Source organism: Carcharodon carcharias, chromosome 16 (assembly GCF_017639515.1).
Source record: "Carcharodon carcharias isolate sCarCar2 chromosome 16, sCarCar2.pri, whole genome shotgun sequence".
Lineage (NCBI taxonomy): Eukaryota > Metazoa > Chordata > Chondrichthyes > Lamniformes > Lamnidae > Carcharodon > Carcharodon carcharias.
In genome coordinates, this window is record NC_054482.1 from 44,384,096 (window position 1) to 44,409,132 (window position 25,037).

Sequence of the window (25,037 nt, forward strand, 5' to 3'; positions counted from 1 at the left end):
AGCCAGTGCTATGATTGTCAGATCAAGTGAATGTGCTTCTGAGGTCTTCAGTTGATTGTGCCCTTCAAGGTGAAGCTTCACTAGCTGGCCAGGCAGAAAGTCTTGGTCATTTGAAAGGGGAGAGAATTGGGGTTGGGTGGGGGTAATCACAAAAGTATCAAAGCAGACATAATTATGATCTTAAAAGAGCTGCAAGGAGCAATAGATGTCTTAGTCCAGAACTGATATTTAATTCACTGCATAACACAAGAAATGCATAACACAAACAGATACAGAAACATGAATTCTCAGCAGTAAGTCCTTATCTACAGATGTTAAGGATTCATTGATTCAATATCTCAAACTTCACGATATTTAGTCCAACTGGGGCAGCAACCAAGCTTTGGCATCTCACTCACCCGGAACTTATCAAAATTAAAGAACATCTACACTAGATGCAAAAATGATATTCAACACAAATGTACAAAGATATTACTCCGGCTATTACAATTTGAACAGAACTCTCAATATGAAAGTTCTAAGATCGATGCTGAACCAAATTCTGCTTTACAGCAAACTTGTAAATACAGGCAAGGGGAAAAGAAAATATCACCAGGTTACAGTTTCAGCTGGCTTCCTTTTTCTTTCAACACACTAGATGCAAGTTCCAAACATAAAACAGTATCCCTGTGGTGGAGCTTGCACCAACAGGCAGTACAGCATCAAATTCCAGATGGAATTTTCTTTTGTGTAATTGTAAGTGGTTTAAAATTAATGCTTATTAATAAAAATTAGAAAACAAAAAGTATTATATACCTGGACAAGTTCTTAACTGCTTTATTTCCAGGACCAATGAAGTCAAATAAATGAAGTGAAAACATTCTCTTTAATGTTTACTACTCGACAGCATCAAGACAAATCATGGACAAATCGTTGTGCATGACTGATGAACAATATACTACAGATTCTTTTATATAAAGGCTAAAATCAATCTTAAAATCAATTTTACAGAGTATTATGCACACCGATATATGAACCACCAGTGTTAGCTCTTCAGTGATATAACAATCTAGTGATAAACTACAAATTGTACTTCGGTAGAGGGGTACAACAGTCAATTTGGTTCATGCAGGATCATACTTGATTTATCCTGACTCAGGTTTCACTTCTTCAGTGGGCTGATTGACTTCAAGTAGCTCTGGAATGGAATCTTGCACAGATTCTGAAATAGGCTCTGTTGAAGTATGACCATGAACTCCAGGCTGACTATCTGTGTGTGTTGGCACACTATACTTCATGAGGATGGCTTTCAACTGTGCCAGTGTGGCATCCGTACGGATCCCCGTTGGGTCAAAATGTGTACGGCCGACTCGAAATCCAGCTTGCGTGAGATAAGGTAGAAATTTGTTTATCCTGTAGAAACAAAATAGCTTTTAAGAAAAAAATCACAGGTGTACAAGAAGTTAGAGTAGCTCATGAAATGTAGAGGCCAGAAAGCGGTGGCACTGTACAAAATGACAGAAATTACATTGAAATATCATTATTACAGCTAAAGAAAAAGGCACTTGGAATGATAAGAGTGAAGCTCACAACCCATAATTTTTGAACCTTCATAATGTGCCTTCTTCTGATCTTTTGGCCCTATAACAAGTTTAAGCGCATACAAAAATGTACAACTTAAATCACAGGGGTTGTTGTTTGTGCCCCTTTATATTGCATAAAACATTTCTGTATGTATAATGACATCAGTCTTTAAACTTCCCTCCTTGGTGATCACTTTTACTAAAATGACCTCCTACTCTAATTTGAATGAAATACATTTCAGAAAGTGAGGGGTCAGCAGGGGACAGGATTAGATATCTGGCAGTTAGAGGAAAACTCATATATATATATATTGAAAATCTCTCTCAAATACCATACAGCGGCTATTTAAAATTAAGATTTCTAACACAAACTGAATAACAAAAAAAATGTTTGTCATTTTCCATGGACGCGCAATACCACCATGCACTGAATGTGAAAAAGCACTCGTGGCAGTATTGAATAATGGAACATACTTTGCCTTTGCAAGAAATAATAAAATAATGATAGTTTAAATTCTACGTACACAGGTAGAAGAATTGGCTGGGCTATACACTAAGTAATAAGCCACCGATTCCTACCAAGCACTCTCTATATTACTGTAAACTATTCCAAGACTTTCAGGAGTGTTCCAAATTCTGTCTCTAGTTCTGACAACTTTGTTTGCCAAAGTATTTTAATCATGGACCTTTTTATTTAACCTTTCACAGCAATTTTGTTTCTTGCTTTTAGTCAAAAAAATCATAGTTCGTCTTTATTCTGATTAATTTAAATGGACCAGTCAGAAAACATTGCTAAATTTGGGCAAGTGGAAGAATCCAACATTTGTTTTGTTTGGAAACTTGGAGCTGAGCCAGCCTTCAGCAGTGGCACTGGTGTGCAAAAAGCTATTTTAGAAGTCTGCTTTTGAGTTCCAGTACAATCAGTTTGGTTTGAGTGAAATATCTTTAACTCAGTCTAGCTCTGAGAGTATGAGATTTGTTCTGTTGTCCAACATTATAAACTGGTCTAGATTACTTGCTAGGTATTAGTTCCATTCCTCTTATTAGTGTAGGGGTGCACTAAATTTAAAAGACTACTGGAAGTCAGGATGGTTCAAGGGCTACAAGCAGTTTGGTTACCTGACAGACTGAAGACCAGTTTTTCACATGCTCCGTAAGATTAACATGCTACTTGCAAAGTCACAATATATCCAGGTTCTTCAGTTATTATTCTGTTGGTGCTTAATCACACGGTGAACTTGGAGACTTCATAAAGAGCATGAGAGGGAGAGCGCAGCGAGACTTCTAAAGAGGCGTGAGAGGGAGAGAACAGCGAGACTTCATAAAGAGTGCAAGAGGGAAGAGACAACTGGTGAGCGACAGGTGAGTAAACACGTAAGGTATGTAAATGCAGCTTGGCCATGTGGAATGTGCATCCTGCAGTGTGTGGGAAGCTGCGCAAGCACAAAGTGCCCTCAATGACTACATCTGCAGGAAGTATCTTCAGCTGCAGAAACTTGAGCTCCGGGTTGCAGAACTTCAGCAGCAGCTGGAGTCACTGTGGTGCACCCGGAAGGCTGAGAATTACATGGATCGCACGTCAGGAGAGGTGGTCACATTATAGCTAAGAAGTACAAAGGCAGAGAAGGAATGGGTGACTGCAAGGCTATCTAAGGGAAACAGGCAGTTATTGCAGGAATTCCCAAAGCTACCTCGCTCTCTAACCACTTTTCCATTTTGTATACTGGTGAGCGAGATGGTTACTCAGAGGACTGTAGGAAGAGCCAAGTTGATGGCACCATGGGTGGCTCAACTGCACAGGAAGAGAGGAAGTGCTATAGTTGTAGGGGATTCCATAGTTGGAGGAGCAGACAGACATTGCTGAGGCCATTGATGTGACTCCAGGATGGTATATTGCCTTCCTGGTGCCAGGGTCAAGAATGTCACAGAGCAGCTACAGGGCATTTGTTTGAGGGAGCACGACCAACCAGAGGTCCTGGTCCACATTGGGACCAATGGCATAGGCAGGAAAAGGGACGAGGTCCTGAAAGAAGATTTTAGGGAATTAGGAAGGAAATTGAAAAGCAGAACGTCAAGAGCAGTAATCTCAGGATTACTGCCAGTGCCATGTGCTAGTGAGCATAAGAATAGGAAGATTGAGCAGTTCAATATGTGGTTGGAGAAATGGAGTAAGAGGGAGGGCTTTAGATTTCTGAGGCATTGGGACCGGTTCTGGGACAGGTGGGACCTGTGCAAGAAGGATGGGTTACATCTTAACAGGACTGAGACTAATATTCTTGCGGGGAAGTTTGCTAGTGCTGTTGGGGGGGTGGTGGATTTAAACTAGATTGGCAGGGGGATGAGAACCTGAAGGCAGGGGGATGGGAACCTGAATGGAAATTCAGAGAGGAGAGGAGAAAAACTGGCAGTGGGAGGTAGAGAAGTATTAACTAGTAAGGAGGATATATCAGAGAGTAGTATCAAGGTAAACAGAATACTTGGGAGAGTTTGATAGAACTAGGGTAGGCTATAGTAAGTCATTAGATGGGTCAGAGCAAAGGGGAAGTTAAAAAGCCTAAATCGGAATTAATGTGCATGTATGTGAATGCACGTAGTGCGGTTAATAAGATTGGTGAATTACAGGCGCAGGTTGACAAATAAAGCTATGATATTATTGCTATAACAGAGACCTGGCTCAAAGAAAGGCAGGGCTGGACATTAAATATTCCTGGGTATAAGGCATTTAAAAGATATGGGAAAGAAAAGGGGTGGGGGGGGTGGGTGGGAGTGGCAGTATTGATTAAGGATGGTATTACAGTTCTGGAGAGAGATGATGTTTCAGAAGAGTCAAGGTTGGAATTTCTCTGGCTAGAGGTGAGAAATGAAAAAGATGCAATAACATTGACTAGTGTAGTATATGGACCATCAACTAGTTGATGGGATGTAGAGAAACAAATTTGCAAAGAAATTACAGAGAGGTGCAAGAATTATAGAACAATTATAATGGGGGACTTCAATTATCCAAATATAGACTGGGATAGGAATAGTGCAAAGGGACAAGAAGGGCGAGAGTTCCTGGAGTGTGTGCAAGATCATTTTCAGCAGCAGTGCGTTTCTGGTCCAATGAGAGGGCAGGCACCGTTGGACATGGTTCTGGGGAATGATTTGGCCCAAATGGATTAAATAACAATGGGAGAGCATTTAGTGGACAGTGACCATTGTTTCATAAGTTTTGGGTTGGCCATGGAGAAGGACAGGGAGCAATCCAGAGCAGGGATAATTAATTGGGAGGGAAGCCAACTTCGATGGGATGAGAATGCATCTGAGTCGAGTGAGTTGGAATCAAATGTTGGCGGAAAAGATGGTGGCTGAACAATGGGCTATTTTCAAAGAGATAGCATTGCAAGCAATGTCAGGGTATATTTCCTTGAAGGGGAAAGGTAGCACAAATAAACCTAGATCACCCTGGATAACGCGAGAAATAGAGGTGAAGATGAAAAGAAAGAAGTATGTGTATGACAGATGTCAGGTAGAAAATACAATGGAGAATCAGGCTGAATATAGAAGGATGAGTGGGGCAGTGAAAATGCTAATCAGAAAAGCAAGGATGAAGAATGAAAAGAGACTAGCAGCTAACATAAAAGGAAATCCCAAGGTCTTCTTGTACATAATAAAAGGGTGGTTAAAAAAATGGTAGGGTCAATTAGGGATAAAAGAAGAGACTTGCATGTGGAGGCAGAATTAGCGGAGGTATTAAACAAGTACTTTGCATCTGCCTTTACAAAGGAAGAGGATGCTACCCATGCTGAAGTGAAAGAGGAGGTAACTGGTACACTCAAGGAATTTACAATTGAGAAGGAGGAGGTATTAGAAAGCATATCATTACTTAAAATTGATAAGGTACCAGGACTGGATGAGATGCATCAAGGAATACTGAGGAAGCTGAAAGTGGAAATTTCAGAGGTAATGGTGATAATCTTCCAGTCTTCCTTAAATACAGGGATGGTACCAGAGGACTGGAGAAATATGAAATGTTACACCCTTGTTCAAGAAGGGGTGCAAGGGTAATGCCAGCAACCACAGACCAGTCAGTTTGACTTCAGTGGTAGGGAAACTTCTGGAAACTATAGTTTGGGACAAAATCAATAGTCACTTAAACAGGTGCAGAGTAATCAGGAAAGCCAGCAGGGATTCATTAAGGGAATATCATGTTTAACTAACTTTCTGGAGTTTTTTTGAGGAGGTAACATAGAAGGCTGATAAGGGCAATGCTGTTGATGTGGTGTATATGGATTTTCAAAAGGCATTTGATACAGTGCCACATAATAAGATTTGTGAGAAAAATTCTAGCTCATGGAATAAAAGGGGAAGTAGGCACTTGAATAAGAAATTGGCTGAGTTACAGGAACAGAGTAGTGATAAATGGTTGTTTTTCAGATTGGAGGAATATCTGTAATGGAGCTCCCCAGGGGTCAGTGTTGGAACTCTTGCTCTTCTTGATATATTAATGACCTAGGCTGTGCTGTGCAGGGCATGATTTCAAAATTTGAGGATGATATGAAGATTGGAAGTGTTGTCAACCGTGAAGAGGATACTCTTGAACTTCAAAAGGACAGACATAATTTTTGGATTGGGCAGACAAATGGCAGATGAAGTTCACTGCAGAGAAGTGTGAGGTGATTCATTTTGGTTTGAGGAATGTGGAGAAACAGTATAAAATATAGGGAGAAACACTAGAGGTGATGCAGGAACAAAGGGACCTTGGTGTATATGTACATAAGTCATTGAAGGTTGCAAGGCATGTTGGGAGAGCAGTTAATAAAGCACATGATATTCTTCATGAACAGTGTTGTTCCATTATAATCAACCCCATCTGAAGCCCGCATCACCTTGTGGAAAGACCGGCTTGCCAGTCTCGAACAACCCCCAGCGATGGAAATTCTACCAGATGAAAGCCTTTCCCCAGGAGCTAATTGCGACTGGGCAACCTGCAAGTGCCTTAACAGACTTAGGACTGGTGTAGGCCGTTCAAAGATGTCACTAAGCAAATGAGGATATACAACCTGCCCGACAACTTGTGAATGTGGAACTGAGCCACAGACTATGCAACAACTCCTGCAATGTCTATCGCTAGAGGAACCCTGCACTGTTGCAGATCTTGCCGAATTCAACAACAAGGTGCAAAAATGTGTGTAGTTCTGGCTGGGCCATGTATAGACTGTCCGTGGACACGATAAGAAGATGGTATTCTAGGTTTTATTAATAGAGGCACTGAGTACAAGAGTAAGGAGGTCATGTTAAACCTGTATAAGACACCAGTTAGGCCTCATCTGGAGTACTGTGTCCTGTTCTGGGTGCCATACTTGAGGAAGGATGTGAAGGCATTAAAGAGATTCACAAGAATGATTCCAGGGATAAAAAAAACTGTAGCTGTGGGGAAAGATTGGCGAAGTTGGGTCTGTTTTCTTTGGAGAAAAGGTTGACAGGAGGCTTGTTTAGAGGTATTCAAGATCCTGATGAATATGGACAGAGTAAATAGCAAGGAACTGTTCCCACTTAGAGAGTACATCAAGAACTAAAGGGCACAGATTCAAAATAATGGGCAGAAGGAGAAGTGATGTGAGGAAAAAAATTTTCATCCAGACGATGGTTGGAGTTTGGAATGAACTTCCTGAGAGGGTGGCAGAGGCAGATTCAATTGAGGTATTCAAAAGGGAATTGGATTGCTATCTGAAAAGAATGAGCAAGGTTACGGGGATAAGACAGGGGAATGAGATTAGGTAGAATGCTCTTTCAGCGAGCCAATGCTGACTCGATGGGCTGAATGGCCTCCTGCGCTGTGAAGATTCTGTGGTTTCTGAAGGTGCTTGTGTGATGGGCATGTAACTTCGTATGTTCATGTCAACTTGTTAAGGAGATTTTACATCGTCCTTCATTCTTATTTGGGGGATTTTCATGTACTCATTCAACACTAAAAGTCGTACTGTAAACCAACTACTTAAACCAAGCACAATCTGCCTCCCTTCCAATTCCATACCAGCCCTTCTTGGTTTAATAAGTAAAAATATGGCAAAAGTGTGTAGTCCTAACTATTAAATCATCAGATCAATCTCTGGAGAAATTTAAAGTGACAAGGTGACAGGCAGTTTTCAATTTTTTTTGGAAGTTGCTTGCGCCTTTGAATGGGCCGTGGCACAAAAATCTAATTAAAACGGTTCTCACTTTTAAAAATATGTTACAATAGAAATAATAAGCACGTTAGATAGAAAATAAAGGAAACTATAATAATTATAAAGGAGCATGTGGAAAAGGGAAACAGAAGGCTGAATGTTGAGATGTTATTTTTGTTTTAGATGTGTAGGGTAAATTACTGTAATAAAACTGCTTCTCACGTCGCCGCAACTTTATTGGGGGGACCCTCAAGGATTGTTTCAGGTCATTGTTTGGTAGTTGAAAGAAAATCTGGTTCCAGATGCCTTAAAATTCAAGAACTTGGGAGCAGTCAAAGGTTTAAACTAGCAAATCAGCTTATTTTCGTAAAACTTGGGTTCAGCACATGTTGGATGAAACAAAAAATACTGGAACGGGTTAGTCGCAGCATTAAATGTTCTACCCACATGGAGTTTGAACCTCAAAGAATGAATCCACTCAATATTCTAAAATGACTAACTTTCATTGTGGTGGACTGTTGGCTGATGTCATGATTGCATCCCACCCCATTACATCAGGTCCTGATCTCCTCCCCATTGTTATGAGGAAGTGACTTGTGGAGACCACGTGCTGTTCCAGGGGGAAAATGTTTGAAAACAGACATGAGTCATTGCTAGGGTGTGCTTACAAGCACTCCAACAGCACATTTCAAAGCAGCATTGACAGGATCTTGGGAGCAAGTTCAATACTTTCACTCAGCCATGGATAATATTCAGCACATGGAAACCCAAATGGGAAAGGTGCTGTCTTAAGCAGATGGCTCTTTCACCAAGCATTTCAGTTGCTTTGGAGAAAAGTCAATTCACTGCAAATTTATTTCTCATGGATAAAGAACGTGTTGATTTCCTCTTCCTTGTCATCTGTAGAAATGGCCCCCAGTTGTGAAACATTATGCATAGTACTTAACTGTAAGTTACTTCACAAACATATGAACAATGCTGAATAGGAGAAGACCTACTGGTTCATCCAGCCTGTGCCACACAATTGTGATGGCTTGTGTATCACAACGTACACACAATTCATCTCACCTGGAACCATATGAGCTCCTGAAAGATGTGAAAAAAGATAAAACCCAGGCCAATTTAGGAGGAAAAAAAAGTCTGTGCAATTCCTCTCTGACCCACTTAGTTGATCAAAACTAGACAGGGGATCACTCTGGTCCTAAATTCTATCTTATGTACAAGGTGATCTCTGTCCCAGCCAGAAACAGGTCCAGCTCTTGCTTGAAGGAATTCAGTGAACCAGTGTTCACCACATGAGCTGATAGTCTGTTCCAGAGCCCACTGTTCTCTGGGAAAGGAGCTACCTCCTAGCATCTAACCTAAATCTGGCCTCAACTTAAAATCATGACTCCTGGTCTTCCAAAACTATTTAATTGAAACAAACTATGTGAACATAACTTTATTCCCTTCATCCCTACAAGCCTCGATCAAACCACCCAAGTCTATGCTTCTTTAAAATGTAGAGTCCCAGGCTCTTTTAGCCTATCTTGACAACCTCAATTGAAGGCGATGTCCATGTGTGGCAAACCATTAAGTACCCTGGATAATTGAGAATGCTGGAATTCTGAATTAAAATCGGAAATTGCTATGAATACACTGATGGTTGACTAGCATGTTAAATAGGCAAGTTAAGGTTTTAGCTGGGAGTCTTCAACAGAACTCATGGCAGGTTGGGTGGGGGGGGGGGAAACGGGACGTCACATTTCATAACGTGAACCTAATTTTCCTGTTCAAAGTCTGACTGATTTGTCGTGCATTTTCAGTATTTTCTGTTCCTATCACTGGAAAACCTATTGTGTTAAGTACTTTATAATCATGTAACCAGACAAAAGCAGAGGACAGGCACACAAACAAATACTCTCAAGATAAGAAAAAACAAAAACAGAATTACCTGGAAAAACTCAGCAGGTCTGGTAGCATCGGCGGAGAAGAAAAGAGTCAACACTTCAAGTCCTCATGACCCTTCCACAGAACGGTCATGAGGACTTGAAGCGTCGACTCTTTTCTTCTCCGCCGATGCTGCCAGACCTGAGTTTTTCCAGGTAATTCTGTTTTTGTTTTGGATTTCCAGCATCCGCAGTTTTTTGTTTTTAACTCTCAAGATAAGATCTGTTTTGAGATTTGCTCTGTTGTCTTCATAGTTCAGATTTCTTAGCTAATTATGACAATTGTTTTTGATTAATTATATCAGATATTAAAAAAAACCATGGTACCCACAAAATACTTCTCAATCTCTTTCTTCTTATAAAATACCCAGAATGAAAATACTCTTGCAACTGGGCATTGCCATTTTTGTAGGAGACCAATGGCTGACATAACAAGTCATTGCATCTCAAAAGTAATTCACTGTGTGAAATGCATTGAGACAGGATAAAGTGCTAAATAGATGCAACTTTTTTCAGGTAACAAAGTTGTCAGTTAATATTTTCCTTTAACTTGAATTTACCTAAAATATGCACCAGGGAGTTTTGAATTTATTAAACATGCAAATGTTAAATTCATGTTAAGCTAAGATAACAAAGGGTTTGATGTTAATGGTAATTTGCATTGAGCATAGAAGTTATATTTCAAACTGCTTCACAGAGGCGTAAAGGGAAAAACAGTACTGGGCCAAAGGAGAGAATAAGAAGGGGCTTGGTCTAACAAGTGAATGTTAAGGAGGGTTTTGTAGGAGAAGTGCAAGGTAGGCAGGCAGAGCAATTTAGGAAGAGAATTCCAGAATGAGAACTAGATAGCTGAGGGCAGAGCCATAAGATGGTGAGGTGATAGGTGGTATGCACAAGAGGCCAGAAACAGAGGAATGACAATTTTGAGCATGGGGATTGGCTAAAGATTAAGTGGGTTGAGGCTATTGAGGAAAATAAAAGGATGTGAATTTTAAGTTCTGGTGTTGGGTGAATGAAATCCAAAGCAGATCAGTGAGGACAGGTGTGATCGGCGAATGGGTCATGGTGCAGGACACAACATGGAGAGTAGTATTGGATAAGCTGAAGTGTACGAAGCTGGAGGGTGGGAAGTTGCCCAGTACAGTGTTAGAATAATTGAGGTTGGAGGTGACAAAGGCATGGCTGAGGGTTTCGGAGGCAGATGGGCTAAGATAGGGGAGAGGGGAGCAATGGGGATGTAAGTAGAGAGAGAGGATATATGATTAGAAACTCAGCTTGTGGTCAGTCAAGACGCCATGACTGCAAACAGTCTGGTTCAGGCCACGATAGTGGCCAAGGAGGAGGATGGATTCAGGGGCAAAGGTACATAGTTTGCAGCTGGGGCTTTTTTGTTTTTGTTCTTTCATGGGATGTGAGCGCTGCTGGCAAGGCCAGCATTTATTGCCCATCCCTAACAGCCCTTGAGAAGGTGGTGGCGAGCTGCCTTCTTGAACTGTTGCAGTCCATGTGGTGTGTGTACAGTGGTGTTAGGGAGGGAGATCCTGGGTTTTAACCTAGTTACAGTGGAGCAATGGCGATTTAGTTCCAAATCAGGATGGTGGTATTTCCAGGAGTATTGCTGCCCTTGCCGTTTTAGGTGGTAGAACTTGAGAGTTGGAAGGTGCTGCTGAAGACAAGTTGCTGCAGTGCATCTTGTATATGGTACACACTACTGCATGGTGCACTGGTGGTGGAGGAGGGAGTGAATGTTTAAGGTGGTGGATGGGGTGCCAGTCAAGTGGAATGCTTTGTCTTAGATGGATTTGAGCTTTGAGTATTGGAGCCACGATCACCCAAGTAAGTGGAGAATGTTCTGTCACACTCCTGATTTGTGTCTAGTAGAGGGCTTTGAGGTGATAGGTGGTGAGTTACTCACTGCAGAATTACCAGCCTCTGACCCACTCTTGTAGCCACAGTATTTATATGACTGATCCAGCTAGGTTTCTGAGCAATGGTAACGTCCAGGATGTTGATGGCAAGGGATTCATTGCCATTGAGTGTCAAGGAGAGATGGTTAGATTCTCTCTTATTGGAGATGGTCATTGCCTGGTAGTAGCATGACGTGAATATTACTTGTCATTTATCACCCAAGCCTGACTGTTGCCCTGGTCTTGTTGCATATGGACACGGATTGCTTCAATATCTAAGGAGACACGAACGATACTGATTACTATGCAATCAGCAAACATCCCCCACTTCTGATCTTTTCATGGAGTTGAGAACATTGAGGAAGCTGCTGAAGATGCGTCAACCTAGGACATTACCCTAAGGAACAGCTGCAGCGACATCCTGGGGCTGAGGTGATTAGCCTCCAACAACCACAACCATCTTCCTTTGTGTTAGATATTGTGTCAACCAATGATGTCAGGTTTAGTCCCTTGAGTTTCTCCAGTACTTTTTCTCTTCTGATATTAATTACCTTAATTTCCTCACCATTATCAGCCCCTAGATTATCCTCTATTTCTGATATGTAAATTGTGTCTTCTAATGTTATACACCAGAAATTGAAGGTAACCCAAGAGTGAGGTATGTCTGGTGCTGCTCCTGGCGTGCTCTTCTGCATTCCTCATTGAACCAGGATTGAATCTCTGGCTTGATAAGAGGGTAGAGTAAGGATATGTTGGACAGTGAGGTTACAGATTGTAGTTGAATACAATTCTGCAGCTGCCATCAGCCCACAGTGACTTGTGGAAGACCAATTTTGAGCTGCTAGATCTGTTCTGAATCTATTCCATTTAGCATCGTGGTAGTATCACATTGCCATTGTCGTTAGATGTCCCTCAATCGAGGATGACATATATTCAGGGAGCCAGGGTGCAGAATTTGCTTCCTTTTCTTTCCTTCTCTGCTGCCACTCTACCAAATCATTAAGGCATTTGGATTTGAGGCATGATGCAGCTTGATGGACGAGTTCTTGCTATTTTAAACGATTGGTAGCAAGCTCCTCACAGTCATTAATGGCAATGCTGTTGTGCTTTAAGGAGAGCTTCAGAGTGTCTTCATAGCATTTGCTTTGTCATACCCTAAAACTCTGGTCTTCTGAGCATTGAGAAAGCAGGACCTGTGAGGAGGTGCTTTTTGGCCATCCAGTTCACTGTAGTTGATTTTGCATGAGTTTTTCCTGAACACTTGCGGAGCTGGATTCATGAAGGACACTAGCATTTGTTCGACAGTCATCCCATTAAATTTGGAGAATGTGGTGGAGGCATTACTGGTGGCATTTCTCTCGCTGATATACAGTCCAGGTTGCATTGCAGTATAGAGGTGTCGTGATGACAATGCTTTGTACACAAGGACTTTTATTGACTTGTAGAGGTCTTCATCGTCAAACATTCTCTGCCGTAGTTTGCAGAAAGCTGAACAGGTGCAACTGATCTGGTGTTAGGTCTCCTTGTCAATGCTGGCCTTTTGAGAGGGGTGTCTGCCAAGGTATGGGAAGTGCTCAACATATTCCAAATCTCTCCTTCCACATATATGGGAGGTGGAATATTTGGCTGACCAGTTCTGTGTTGATATGAGTTTTGTTTTGGCAACATTCAAGGGCATTCTTATGTGCAGAATTGAAGAGATTGAGAGTGACTTGCAAATCCGGTGCAGAGTGGACATTAATACTGCAGTCACCTGCAAATGTAGATTATGTATGTCTGATGGTCAGTTTAGTTTTGACACAGAAGCGAATAAGGTTAAAATTTTTCACCTAGGTGCTATCTAAAACTCACGCCAGAGGGCAGTTGGTCTTTGATGAGTAGCCACCGTCAGGTAGATTGTGAACAGTGTGGGGCTATCACACATCTTTGCTTGACTCCGGTCTTGATTTTGAAGGGGACTGTTTCAAATCTCCCACTCAAGACAGTTGCAATCATATCATCACAAATCAGCTGCAGGATTGTGAAGAAGTTTCTTGGACATTCAAATCTCTGTGGCACAAACCACAGAGCCTTGCAATTTACTGAGTGAAATGCCTTGGTCAGTTCAATAAATGCAATGATCAGTTCCTGGTGTTGTTCTCGATATTTTTCTTGGATTTGTCTGCAACAAAGGCCATGTTGGATGTTCCTCTGGAAGGTCTAAAGCCACAATGTCTCAAGGAGGATTTCCACAGCTACAGTTGAGGGGGAGGGGTGGTGGGATGGGGAATAGGAGTGTACATTTTCCTCCCAAATCTGTAGGATGAATGTATGGAGTCTTGGTGTAAACATAAGTTCACCAGCTTTGAAGACCTCAGCTGGCAGTGCCACACAACACAATGGCTAGTGTCTCAGTATGAAGACAGGACTTCACTCCCACAAGGACTGTGTGATGGTCTCTCCTACCAGCACCATCATGGACAGATGCATCTCTGATAGATAGATTAATGAGGATTAGGTCAAGTAGGTTTTTCCATCCTGTTGGTTCCCTCACCACCTACTGCAGACCCAGTCTCACAGCTACGTCCTTTAGGACTCGGCCCGATTGGTCAGCCGTGGTGCTAAAGAGCTATCCTTGGTGATGGGTACTGAAGGACCCCACAGTACACTCTGTGCCTTTGCTACCCACGTCCAAATGGTTTTCAATATGGAGGAGTTGCGGGATATCGCGGCAGGGCGGGGGTAGGTGATAATCAGCAAAAGGTTTCCCTGTCCACATTTGGCCTGATGTCATGAGACTTCATAGAGCCCAGGGTGAATGTTGAGGACTCCCAGAGCAATTCCCTTCCAATTGTATACCATTGTGCCGCCACCTTGAGTGGATCTGTCCTGTCATTGGGACAGGACATATCCAGGGATAGTGATGGAGGTCGCTGGGACATTGCCTGTAAGATATGATTCTGAGAGTGTGACTATGTCAGGCTGTTACTTGACCAGTCTGTGGGACAACTCTCCCAATTTTGTCACAAGCTCCTGGATGTTAGTAAGGAGGACTTTTCAGGGTCGACTCGGCAGGGGTCCTGTTGTCATTTCATGTATAGTTCAAAACCAGGTAGACTGACTGGTTTTATTCCTTTTCAACTTTATTGTGGCAGTTCAGTACAACTGAGTGGTTCACTAGGTCAATTCAGAGTGTAGATAAGGGTCAACTATGTTGCTGTGGGTCTGGAGTCAATTGTAAGCCAGAAAAGGTAAAGGATGGCAGATTTCCTTTCCTGAAGGACAACCGCTTGGTTTTCCTAAAATTTAGGTGGAGGAAATTATGGCTCATCTAAGACTGCATGTTTAGCACACAACCCATGGAGGGGTTGAGATGAGTAATAGAGAGTAGAGCTGGATGCCATAGTTGTACCTGTGGAAGCTAAATTTATGTCGAAAGGTAGGTGTTGCCAAGCAGCTGTATCAGGAAGGTCAAAGGACCAGGGATAGATCCTTTTTGGGGGCGGTTTCAGAAAAGATGAGGCAGAGGTGAGATAAGTCAGGTGATAAACACATTGATGAGACTGGAACCAAGCAAGAACAATATGGAGCTGAATAAAGAAGTGGCTTGGAGAAGGATGGTATAGTTGAACTGTGTCAATGACTGTAGAGAGACCATGGAGGGATAATGCACCATAGTCACTGTGACAGAATGAATAATTCACAATTTGGTTAGGATTATTCTGATCCTATGGGAGAAGCAGAAATATGATTGGCTTCAGAGTTGCGTGAGTGGTGGGCTCAGATCTGTTTAAGCACTAGTTTTAAAATTGTTACTAAGAAACAGTGGTGACAGAAGTATCTTTTAAATAAAAAAAACTATTTGCAGATGTACTGAAGTGCTGTACTTAAAAATACTTTCTTTTCTCCTTTTTTTAAAAAAAGAACCCATTGATCAGTTAAAAAGGCAATCTGCTATATTAAGGAAGCAGTCATGGCAGCAACTGATCGACATAGAAGTCATTTCATATAAGAACTTAGATTTAAAGTGGATGCATGTTGAATACTGAAGGGGGCATGTACTTAGCTCTTAAATTATGCATAAATATAGATTTCAGCTGGAAACCAAATAAAAATGAATATCCTTGATGTCAATGTTTCTTACAAATACTTTTTTACAAATACTCATAATTTCTGATTACTTAATAGGTCTAGGAAACAGTCATATAAGTAGGTTTCAAGAAGTTCCTCATTAAAGAAAGAGCAGCATTAACTTCTGAACTGTGGCCAATCCTACACGTTCAGTAAAGCTGGTTAGCAGAACTTGCCAGCAGCTGAGAGCCAAACTGATTGGTGAAACCTTAGAATGGAAGAGTTTACAAATGGACAGAAAGAGAAAAGAACCTGCAATGCCTTACTTTGGGATGTTCATTCCTCGAATACTATGCCTATGGATGCTGTAGTAGAAGGGAGGATGCTCCACAGGAATATCTCCTTTCTGACGTTTTGCTGCATTCCCAGACACATCATTACCCTTCCGTTTGTCTGGCAAAGTGGAAATTGGGAATATTCATTGGTTACAAATATAGCTAGTAGGACATTGCTATATACAGCACAGATTCAAACCACTCTCATTACTCATACAGTGCACAGAGCAAATTAATTGGACAAGCTATTAACTTTTAGAATTATTGGTCAGAACTTTTCATCCTGCGCCTGACCTGAACAGGAGTGAAATAATAAGCGATCACGTCGGGTGAGCATCCCAACATCATCGCGCACTCTTGATCTTTCGGTCGCCAGGCGTGCATGAGAGGCAGCAGCGCGCCCACTAACAATTAAGAAGCCTATTAAGGCCCTTAATCAATTAATTAAATTGAATTTTTTGCTACCCATCCAACTATTTGGTTGGTAGGCAGGTGAATAGGCCAGGTGGCCTTTGCATTTTTAACGAAACCTCATCCACGGGCACATTTCGAACAGGTTTCGAACAGTGACTAAAAAGCCAATAAAAATTTTAAAACTCATATTTCACATGTCCCTGTTCATGTGACAGAGTCACATGTGGGGACGTTTTCCTTATTTTTAAAATCTTTATTTGTCATGTTAAAATCTTCAGCTCCTTGAGGCAGCTCTGTGCCGTAAGGGAGCTTTCACTGAGCACACCCCTATGCATGTGCACACTTCAGTGCTCGTGCTCCTCCCGCCCCACCCCAGCAGCGCTGAGGTTATCAGCGTGCGCTTCACACTGGCTGGCCGTTAATTGGCCAGCCAGCGTGAAGTTACGGTCAGGGCCCACGTCTTCCTGATCAAAATAATAAATTGAATCGATTCAAGTCAAATGATTAGCCTGAAATATGTTGACTTAATTGTGATTGCTACTCTGTAAAATCATAGGTTATCCATTGGATGCTTTACAATTATGCTCGTTTTGGTATCCTAACATGCTACAGCACTTCGTTTATCTCATTCTAATAGTAATAATAGCTTAGCCTTTACCTCATGTTTATGAAATAGTATTAGACAGAATTTAAACCAGAGAAATAGGTCATTTGGGCCAAGTGGCCTATGCCGGTGTTTATGCTGTATACGAGCCTCCTCCTGCCTAATTTCATTTTACCCTATCAGCATATTTTCCATTCCTTTCTCCCTCATGTACTTATCTAGCTTCCCTTTAAATACATTTATTCAACTCATTTTAACTCCTATTACATTCGAACCACTTTCTGGGTAAAGAAGTTTCTCCTGAATTCCTTATTAGATTTATTAGCGACTATCTTATATTTATGGTTTTCTCCACAAGTGGAAGAATGTTCGCTACATCTACTTTACTGACTCCCCCCTCATAATTTTAATCCTTAACCTTCTCATTTCTGGAGAAAAGAGCCCCATCCTGTTCGGTCTATAAGAACTGCAGAGAGTTGTTTAGTGATGTTCAAATGCCATAACTCATACTGCACACAATTGATTCTGACACCCATCACCTCAGGCAAATTATATTAATGCTGATTTTATAAGACGCCAAGACCATTAAGGTCCTGTTGGTTCCAAATGTACACACCTAACAGCTGGTTACAACAAAAAATTGAATTTCCCAGAGCATTTATTAAGTCTCAGCAATAAATTGCATTTGTCTAGTACCTTTATTGTACTAAAACATTCAAAAGTATTTTAGTGTTAGCAAATGCAATTTGATCCCAAGCTACAATAGGACATATTAGGAAAGGTGACCAAAAGCTTGGACAAAGGGGTAGGTTTTAAGGCGATCTTTAAAGATGGAGAGGGGTAGAGAGGGAATTACAGGGATTAGGGCCTGGGCAACTGAAGAAATAGCCACCAATGGTGGGGATGTGCAAAAGGCCAGAATTGGAGGAACATAGCTAACTTGGAGGGTTGTGGAGCTACAGGACATTAGAGATAGGGAGGGGGGCAAGGCCATGGAGGGATTTGAAACAGGATGAGAAGCTTAGGTTGATAGGTGAATGGGACTTGGTGAGAGTTAGGATTCGGGCAGAGCTTTGGATGAGCTCAAGTTTACTGTCAGAATTCAGTGATTGCACTAGCCATAGACATCAGGAGCTGATACAGCTATCATGGATCTTGGCACAATATAAAAGCAACTGAAAGTTAGTTACAAGTTGGTCACAACTGTGAGAACTGCAACCCTGAAATTAGTGGTTTATTTAATCATTAGATGAATGAAGGGGAAGGAAGATATTTGGTCAAATCTTGGATCATTAATCCAGAAGGAAAACTCCACAACACCCCAATTACGCTAGAGGCTGTTGAATGTTTTTTGGTCTTTACTACCCTTCCTCAAAGCGCTAATTATGCTGAAGAAATTTTTCCTGACATCAGGCAAAAATTTGCTACTCTTTAGTTTCAGCCAATACCCCATTATCTCACTGTTTTGATCTTTAAAGAAATACTCAACAGTTTTCATTTTCCACACTGAATAGCAGCTTCGCAGTGATAAGGTAAACAGTGTCCTCTGAAGGCTAAGGCGCCCCAGTTTCTTTAACTTTCTTTAGTTAAGTTCTCTGATGCTGAGGATCAATATCACAGTTCTTTGAATTGCATCCGGGACTTCAATGTTTCACTTGGGTCTTTATTGGGCAACATTTAAAGTGCACACTAAAAACAGTACTGTACAATGTTGGCAGAATTTCCTCTGACTTGTACAACAAATGACTGGCAAAACCAGAGAGAGCAGAGGGTGGTTGTGAATGAGGCCACTTCAACATGGCAACCAGTCACTAGACGGTAACAGCAAACAATCAGGAAGAGGCAAACTGCATACAAAGGCATCTGAATAGGCTGCGAAGATGGATTGATGAATGACAAATGGAATTTAATGCAGAAAATGAAAAGTAATGATAGCTGAACAGTGGGAAAAAGTAAATCAGTGGGATTATGAACCAGAGCAAAATACTGGAGAAGTCAGAAATTTGAAATAAAAACACAAAGTGCAGGTCAGGGCAGCATCTGTGAAAACATAAACTGAATGGCACCAAGCTGCAGGGTACAACACAGGAGAGAATATGGGGGATTGTGAATGGTTTATTGAAACCCAATAGTCTGGAGTGCAGCAGCAGCAAGGACAGTGAACTAGATCATGAGTGTAGATCTCAAAATATAGTGGACAATGTTAACCCCCTCCAGGATAGGTGGGGTTTAAAATTTCTAAAATGAGAACTCTGACTTTGGTTTTAGCAGAGGTGGTTTGGAGGTCCAGCGATTTACCTGCAGCCTGGAGGTTAGCCACTAATTTAAATATTTAGATGAGGCTGTGCTTCATACTTAACGCGTTTCTGGCCTCAGGAAAGCCAGTAGCTGAATGAAATCGAGACTAGAACCCCAAAAAATTTAAAATCAGGACCTGTCAGTAAATCCAACAGGATTTCCAGGAAACATATACTTCCGGTTTCTCAATTTCTAACTTCCTTCCCTCAACACCGAAACCAAGAAATGTAAAGTAGTCTGTACATTGCGCTGGTACAATCACATCTCGATTACTGGGCCCAATTCTGATAACCATGATATAACAAGGAAATCTAAAATGAACAGAATGTTGGAAATAGTCAGCAAGTCTGGCAGCAATATTTTGCTCTTCTATAAACATACAAACATAATAATTAGGTGTAGGATTAGGCCAATCGTTCCCTCAAGCCTGCTCCGCCATTTGTTAAGATCATGACTGATCTGACTGTGGCTCTACTTTCCTTGTTTACCCCCATATCCTTTGATCCCTTGTCAGTCAAGAAGCTAATACGAACATATAAATTAGGAATGCGAATATACGAATATTCAAACATTGGAGGCCTTGTAGAAAGTGAACCCTAATATGATCTTCAAGATTGTCACAATCTATAGAACTCAGGGCAGGGCTCAAAGTTTAAAAGAGAGAAGGTGCACTGATGGTTTAAATTTAACCACATTACATAGAGGATGATAGAATATCTGGAAGGGCAGCCCAGATAGTGCAATGATTTCAAGGGAGAACTGAATAGATATTGAGGAAACGGACAATAGAGCTTTTGGGACAAGCAAGAGGAGAATCTTTCCACTCCTGTGCTTTTTTAAAAAAAAATATTCCTATTACGTCCACAATTTTTAATTGCTCTTTGCAGAGATAAATTTAATTTCATTATTCACTGATGGAGAGTCACGTGCACCTCCTGGTTGCATTTACAACTGAAAGTTATTTGGCATTATTTATGGCGGAAAAGTCATTATCCACACTCCTGTTATCTGCTATCTTGACCATCTGTCAGAATCTGTACAGGATACAACCTTGGATGAATTGTGGTTTGTCATCTTGTTGAAGAAAGTTATGTAATATATTTCTGCTACCTCTATATGTTCTCACTCCATATCCTGCTTGATTGGAACTCCATTCAACACTTTAAATGTTCATTCCCTCCACCACTGATGCACAGTGTGTACCACATGCAAGATGCACTGCAGCAACTCACCAATCCTTCTTCGACAGTACCTTCCAAACCTGCAACCTCTACCACCTAGAAGGACAAGGGGAGCAGCGCATGGGAACACCACCACTTGAAAGTTCCTCGCCTAGCCACACACTATCCTAACTTGGAATCATAATGTTGTTCCTTCACTGTCCTGTCGAAAGCCTGGAATTCCCTTCCTAACGGCATGGTAGTCATACCAAAACCAGATGGACTGCAGCTGTTCAAAAAGGAGGCTCACCAACACCTTCTCAAGTGCAATTATGGATGGGCAACAAATGCTGACCTTGCCAGCAATATTCACACCCCATAAAAGAATAAGAAAAACACTCCTGTACTTAGAATATTGCTATGTCTTAGACACAAGAACAAAGTTTGAAAGCTGTCAATCATCTCCCAATTTCCATTATCTTCTCATGCCTCCTTAATTGTAGGTAATGGAGATTCAACCTTGTATTACATTATCATTGAATTTCATTCAATTAAATGAATGCTTACCATGACCAGAGTACATTGCAGTGGTTGTATCTTCAACTCCAGATTTATGAGAGGCTAAGGTTTTGATAACAACCCCGCTTTCCTCTGGAGAAAAAAACAGCAACATTGAAATAACCATTTGTAGTTACATTGACAATTGATTTATTTTTTGCTGACCATTTCCCCTACGATACAAACTCCATCAGGCAACAGGGTGGTACAGCTCAACTTGTCAGTCAGTGCCATAATCTAACTATGCTGCTACATCCAAATAAAAATGGCTTGCATTTATACAGCGTCTTCCAAGACCTCAGGATGTCCCAAAGTGATTTATTGCCTTTGAAGTGCTTCTGAAGAGTAATCACTGTTATAATGTAGGAATCATGCCTGCCAATTTGTCCAAAGCCTCAAGGGAAACTTGGCCATGCTAGCACAACAGGTTTGCAATTTGTATTTCTTATGAGAAGATTTGTGCTCTGAATTCAGAAGTAATGAATCCACTAACACCTTTAGAGATTTTTAAAATTAAATTAAAACATTTATTACCAAAAGAAAATAATTCAAGCACATACATAAGATTACAGTTACTTAATATTCTAACAAATCCCCAAATCTCCAATTAACCTGAATCCCAACTACACACCCCCTTTAAGGCATCAGTCCAAAATAGATTTTAAATTTAAATAGGCAATCCAGCAAAGTTGCAACAGCACCCACTCGACAATGGAATTCCAAAGGCTTTGAACACAACTTTAGTTACTGGACACAGCAGACTTCTTCAAAAAATGGCTAGAGGCTTTTCCCCAAGGCTGTTTCACATGGTGTACCTTGCAAAATTTTACACAGCCACCCCCACATAGCCTTCCATGCTTGTTTATATACACTTCTCTCTCTTTTCCCATAAAAATCTTTCATGTCATCATTATGGTCAGCACTTCTGGGAAAAATAAACATTATTACCTTGCCCAATTTATCTTGTTAGTTGTAAACATCCTACCATCTCTTTGAAAATCAAACAACTCCTCGCTTACCTTAAAATGCAAATTTAATTCACACCTTAACTATTGACCCTTATACTCTAGCTCACTTATTAGTATTTCAAGTATCCTTTTTACACCTAACCCTTTTGATAATTTCCACCTTGCAGTCTGTCAATGAAATCTGTCACAGGCAGAACCATCCACACTCACACCCATATTCTGAAAAATGTTAGTTTTGCGGCAAATGTTTTTTAGTAATGGTGATTGAGGGCTATATATTGGCCAGGACACTGGGGATAACTCCCCTGTTCTTCTTCGCATTAGTGCCTTGGGATCTTTTGCAATCACCTGAGACAGCAGATAGGGCCTTGGTTTAGTGGCTCATCCAAAAGACAGCACACCTCCGACAGTGCAATACTCCCTCAGTACTGCACCAGAGTGTCAGCCTAGTCTCTGGAGTGGGACTTGAACCCACAATCTTCTAACTCAGAGGTGAGAGTGCCATCAATTGCACTACACTGACACAATCCAGCAACAGGGCAAGTATCACCCCCTGCTCAAGTATTAGGGGTGATAGCTAGCAGTGGCAGCTTCTTTTTTTTACCCAGTGGGAGTCACATAATCTTACAGCATTGAGTTGTGGAGAGGCTTGCTTAAGATTTACTCTCATCTGTAGAGGGACATATGCTTATCATCAGGCACTGGAATGTGGGGAAAATTAGTTAATACCTTATTAATATTAACTGCAATCAACATACCTGCTTGGAGAGAGAGAGATATTATTTCCAAACAAAACACCAGAAAATATTTCATTAAGAAAGCATCTTTTTAAATGTATTATAAAACATTTTAAATTTTAACTCGACATCTTCAAAAGTAATTAAGAATTCAATTATCACCAGACTAGATTTCTAGGTAAAGTAAAATGTAATGAACATCAATTGAGGCACTCTGCCTTACTGAATGCACATTTCTCAGTAGGGTGCTCTATATATGTATAAATGATAGAATTTGCACTGAATAGTGCTTTTCATATCCTCAGGCAGTCCCAAAGCACTTTACAGTCAATGAATTACTTTCGAGGTATATTCATTGTTATTGCACAGGTAAAAAAATAACTAATCTATTCTGATAAGGGAGAAATGTGAGCAGTACTCAACTTTTGTTCTTCAGATAGCACCATCAAATATTTGACATCCACATGAACAAGTCAACCGGCCTCAGTTTAATGTTTCTTCTGAAAAAAAGCACCTCCAACAATGCAGCACTCTTTTAGTAAGGCACTGAAGAATCGGGTTAAATTATGTATTCAAGTCCTGCAGTTGGGTGTGGACCTTCAGTCTGACTCAAGAGGCAAGAGTGCTGCCATTGAGCCAAGCTGGCACTACAATTTTTTCAGTTATGTTGTTCTAGTGATGGTTTTGCTAAAGTTGAGGTGAGGACATGCATTTTCCCAAGAGAGAAGGGAGCAAGCATTACATGGAGGTGTAATCCCAAATGGACACAGAGGAATGCACAAGCAAAATCAAATAGGGGGAGAAAATATGCCATTAAGTACAATATTCAAAAAGCTTGTCACTATCCAATGGGCTGCTTATACAACATGGGTATGTCGCAGGAGGGTAGGAAGTTGGCAGCTACATCAGAAGCAATTCTATGCTCGAAAGCAATTCTTGAAAAGGAGAAGTTATAATTATAGAAAATAATGGATACAATATATGAGTCACTAATCTTGCTGCATGGCTCAAATGACGGTGAATCTCATAGTCCAATACTCTGATAGGACTATAGTCCTTTTATCACATATATATTGTCAAGTTGCTAGCAATTGTTTGAGTCAATTTTGAGAGCCTTTTCTGCTGACAGTGCTAAAGATAACCAGTATGTTTGATGGTTGTTGATGTTTGCAAAGCAATTGTGATGATCAGCAAGCTCAGCACAAAAGAGCCTTGGCCCTTTGCCTAGACATACCAATCAAGATAAAAAAGTCAGTTGCCGAGAAATAATATGGCAAACTATATTCCTTCCATCCATTCAATATTTCCCCATCCACTCCTCAAGCATGTTGGGGCATGATCCACAAGTACCAGCCTTCTCAGGTAATTGGCTAAATGATAATTCTTCAGATGGCCTTTGACATGCAAGGGTTGTGAGGCAATAGCATCATGGGGTCACTGCAATAGGACCTGATCTTCTTGTTAACTAATGCTCATACAGATGCTCTTTCTAATCAGGAGTGGCAACTCTGGTTGAATTTTCTCCATTGTAACCAGGGACAATGAGGCCAGGTATGGGTCCATAAATGGTGTCAAGGTCGAAACAACCCAACTTAACACAAAGCAACCTTCTGGATCAGCGTGGCTTAATTACTCATTGTTTTCACTAACTGAACACCAATTTACAACTTCAATTGGTGGTGACTGCAATTCTTCCACCTAAGGGCTTCTAAACTGCTTTATACATCCACTTTCAAAATCATTATTAAAACTGTATCACTGGATAAACTGACCTTGACTGCTGTGGCTCACTGGTCCAAATATTGAATAGTGCTTCAGGGTTGTGCATTCAGATTCACAGATCAGGTTCTTTAGCAAAGGCTGGATGTCTTCAATTCCATGCTGAACTGCTTCAAACAACATTCTTCGCAAGAAGCCCGTGTTAAACAATGACCCTGCCCTTGAAAATGAATAGGAACCAAGAAACAAAAAGAAAATTATGTCAAGGGGCAAGATTCTCTGTGCTTTGTTTATGAATGCAGTGTAATTTTAGCCTACTGCAACCAACTTCTAACCAACAAAGGTGCAGACACTACCAACAAGAATTACACCTACTATATGCTGTAAGAACTAATATTGAAGAACTGGTGAATTGCATAAGAACGTGCTTACTTGTGTCTTTTTCCACAGATGCTGTCTGACCTGAGTATTTCCTGCATGTTCTGTTTTTATTTCAGGTTTCCAGCATCAACAGTATTTTGCTTTTGCTACAGAATATTTGATTATTTGCCCCATTTATCACTTATTCCACCCCACTTAGCCACCCTGAGTCATAGAACATTTAGTCAGCTTCAATAAAGTGTGACACTTACGATATCGAGAACTTCG

At 41.0% G+C, this 25,037-nt stretch overlaps 1 protein-coding gene across 6 annotated transcripts in view; it reads right to left on the bottom strand.

Moving 5' to 3' along the window:
- Positions 1 to 208: 208 nt before the first annotated feature.
- Positions 209 to 25,037, bottom strand: part of trmt1l (tRNA methyltransferase 1-like) — a 67,628-nt gene continuing 42,799 nt past the window's right edge. For 5 of the 6 annotated variants that reach the window (XM_041208861.1, XM_041208860.1, XM_041208863.1 and 2 more), the window contains 4 exons: positions 24,443 to 24,609; positions 20,975 to 21,058; positions 15,923 to 16,049; positions 209 to 1,392 (listed from right to left, as the gene is read on the bottom strand). In XM_041208861.1, coding sequence (XP_041064795.1) covers positions 1,125 to 1,392; positions 15,923 to 16,049; positions 20,975 to 21,058; positions 24,443 to 24,609 — 646 coding nt within the window. In that variant the 3' untranslated portion in view covers positions 209 to 1,124. The remainder of the gene's footprint in view (positions 1,393 to 15,922; positions 16,050 to 20,974; positions 21,059 to 24,442; positions 24,610 to 25,037) is intronic. The other variant, XM_041208864.1, reaches the window with a different exon arrangement.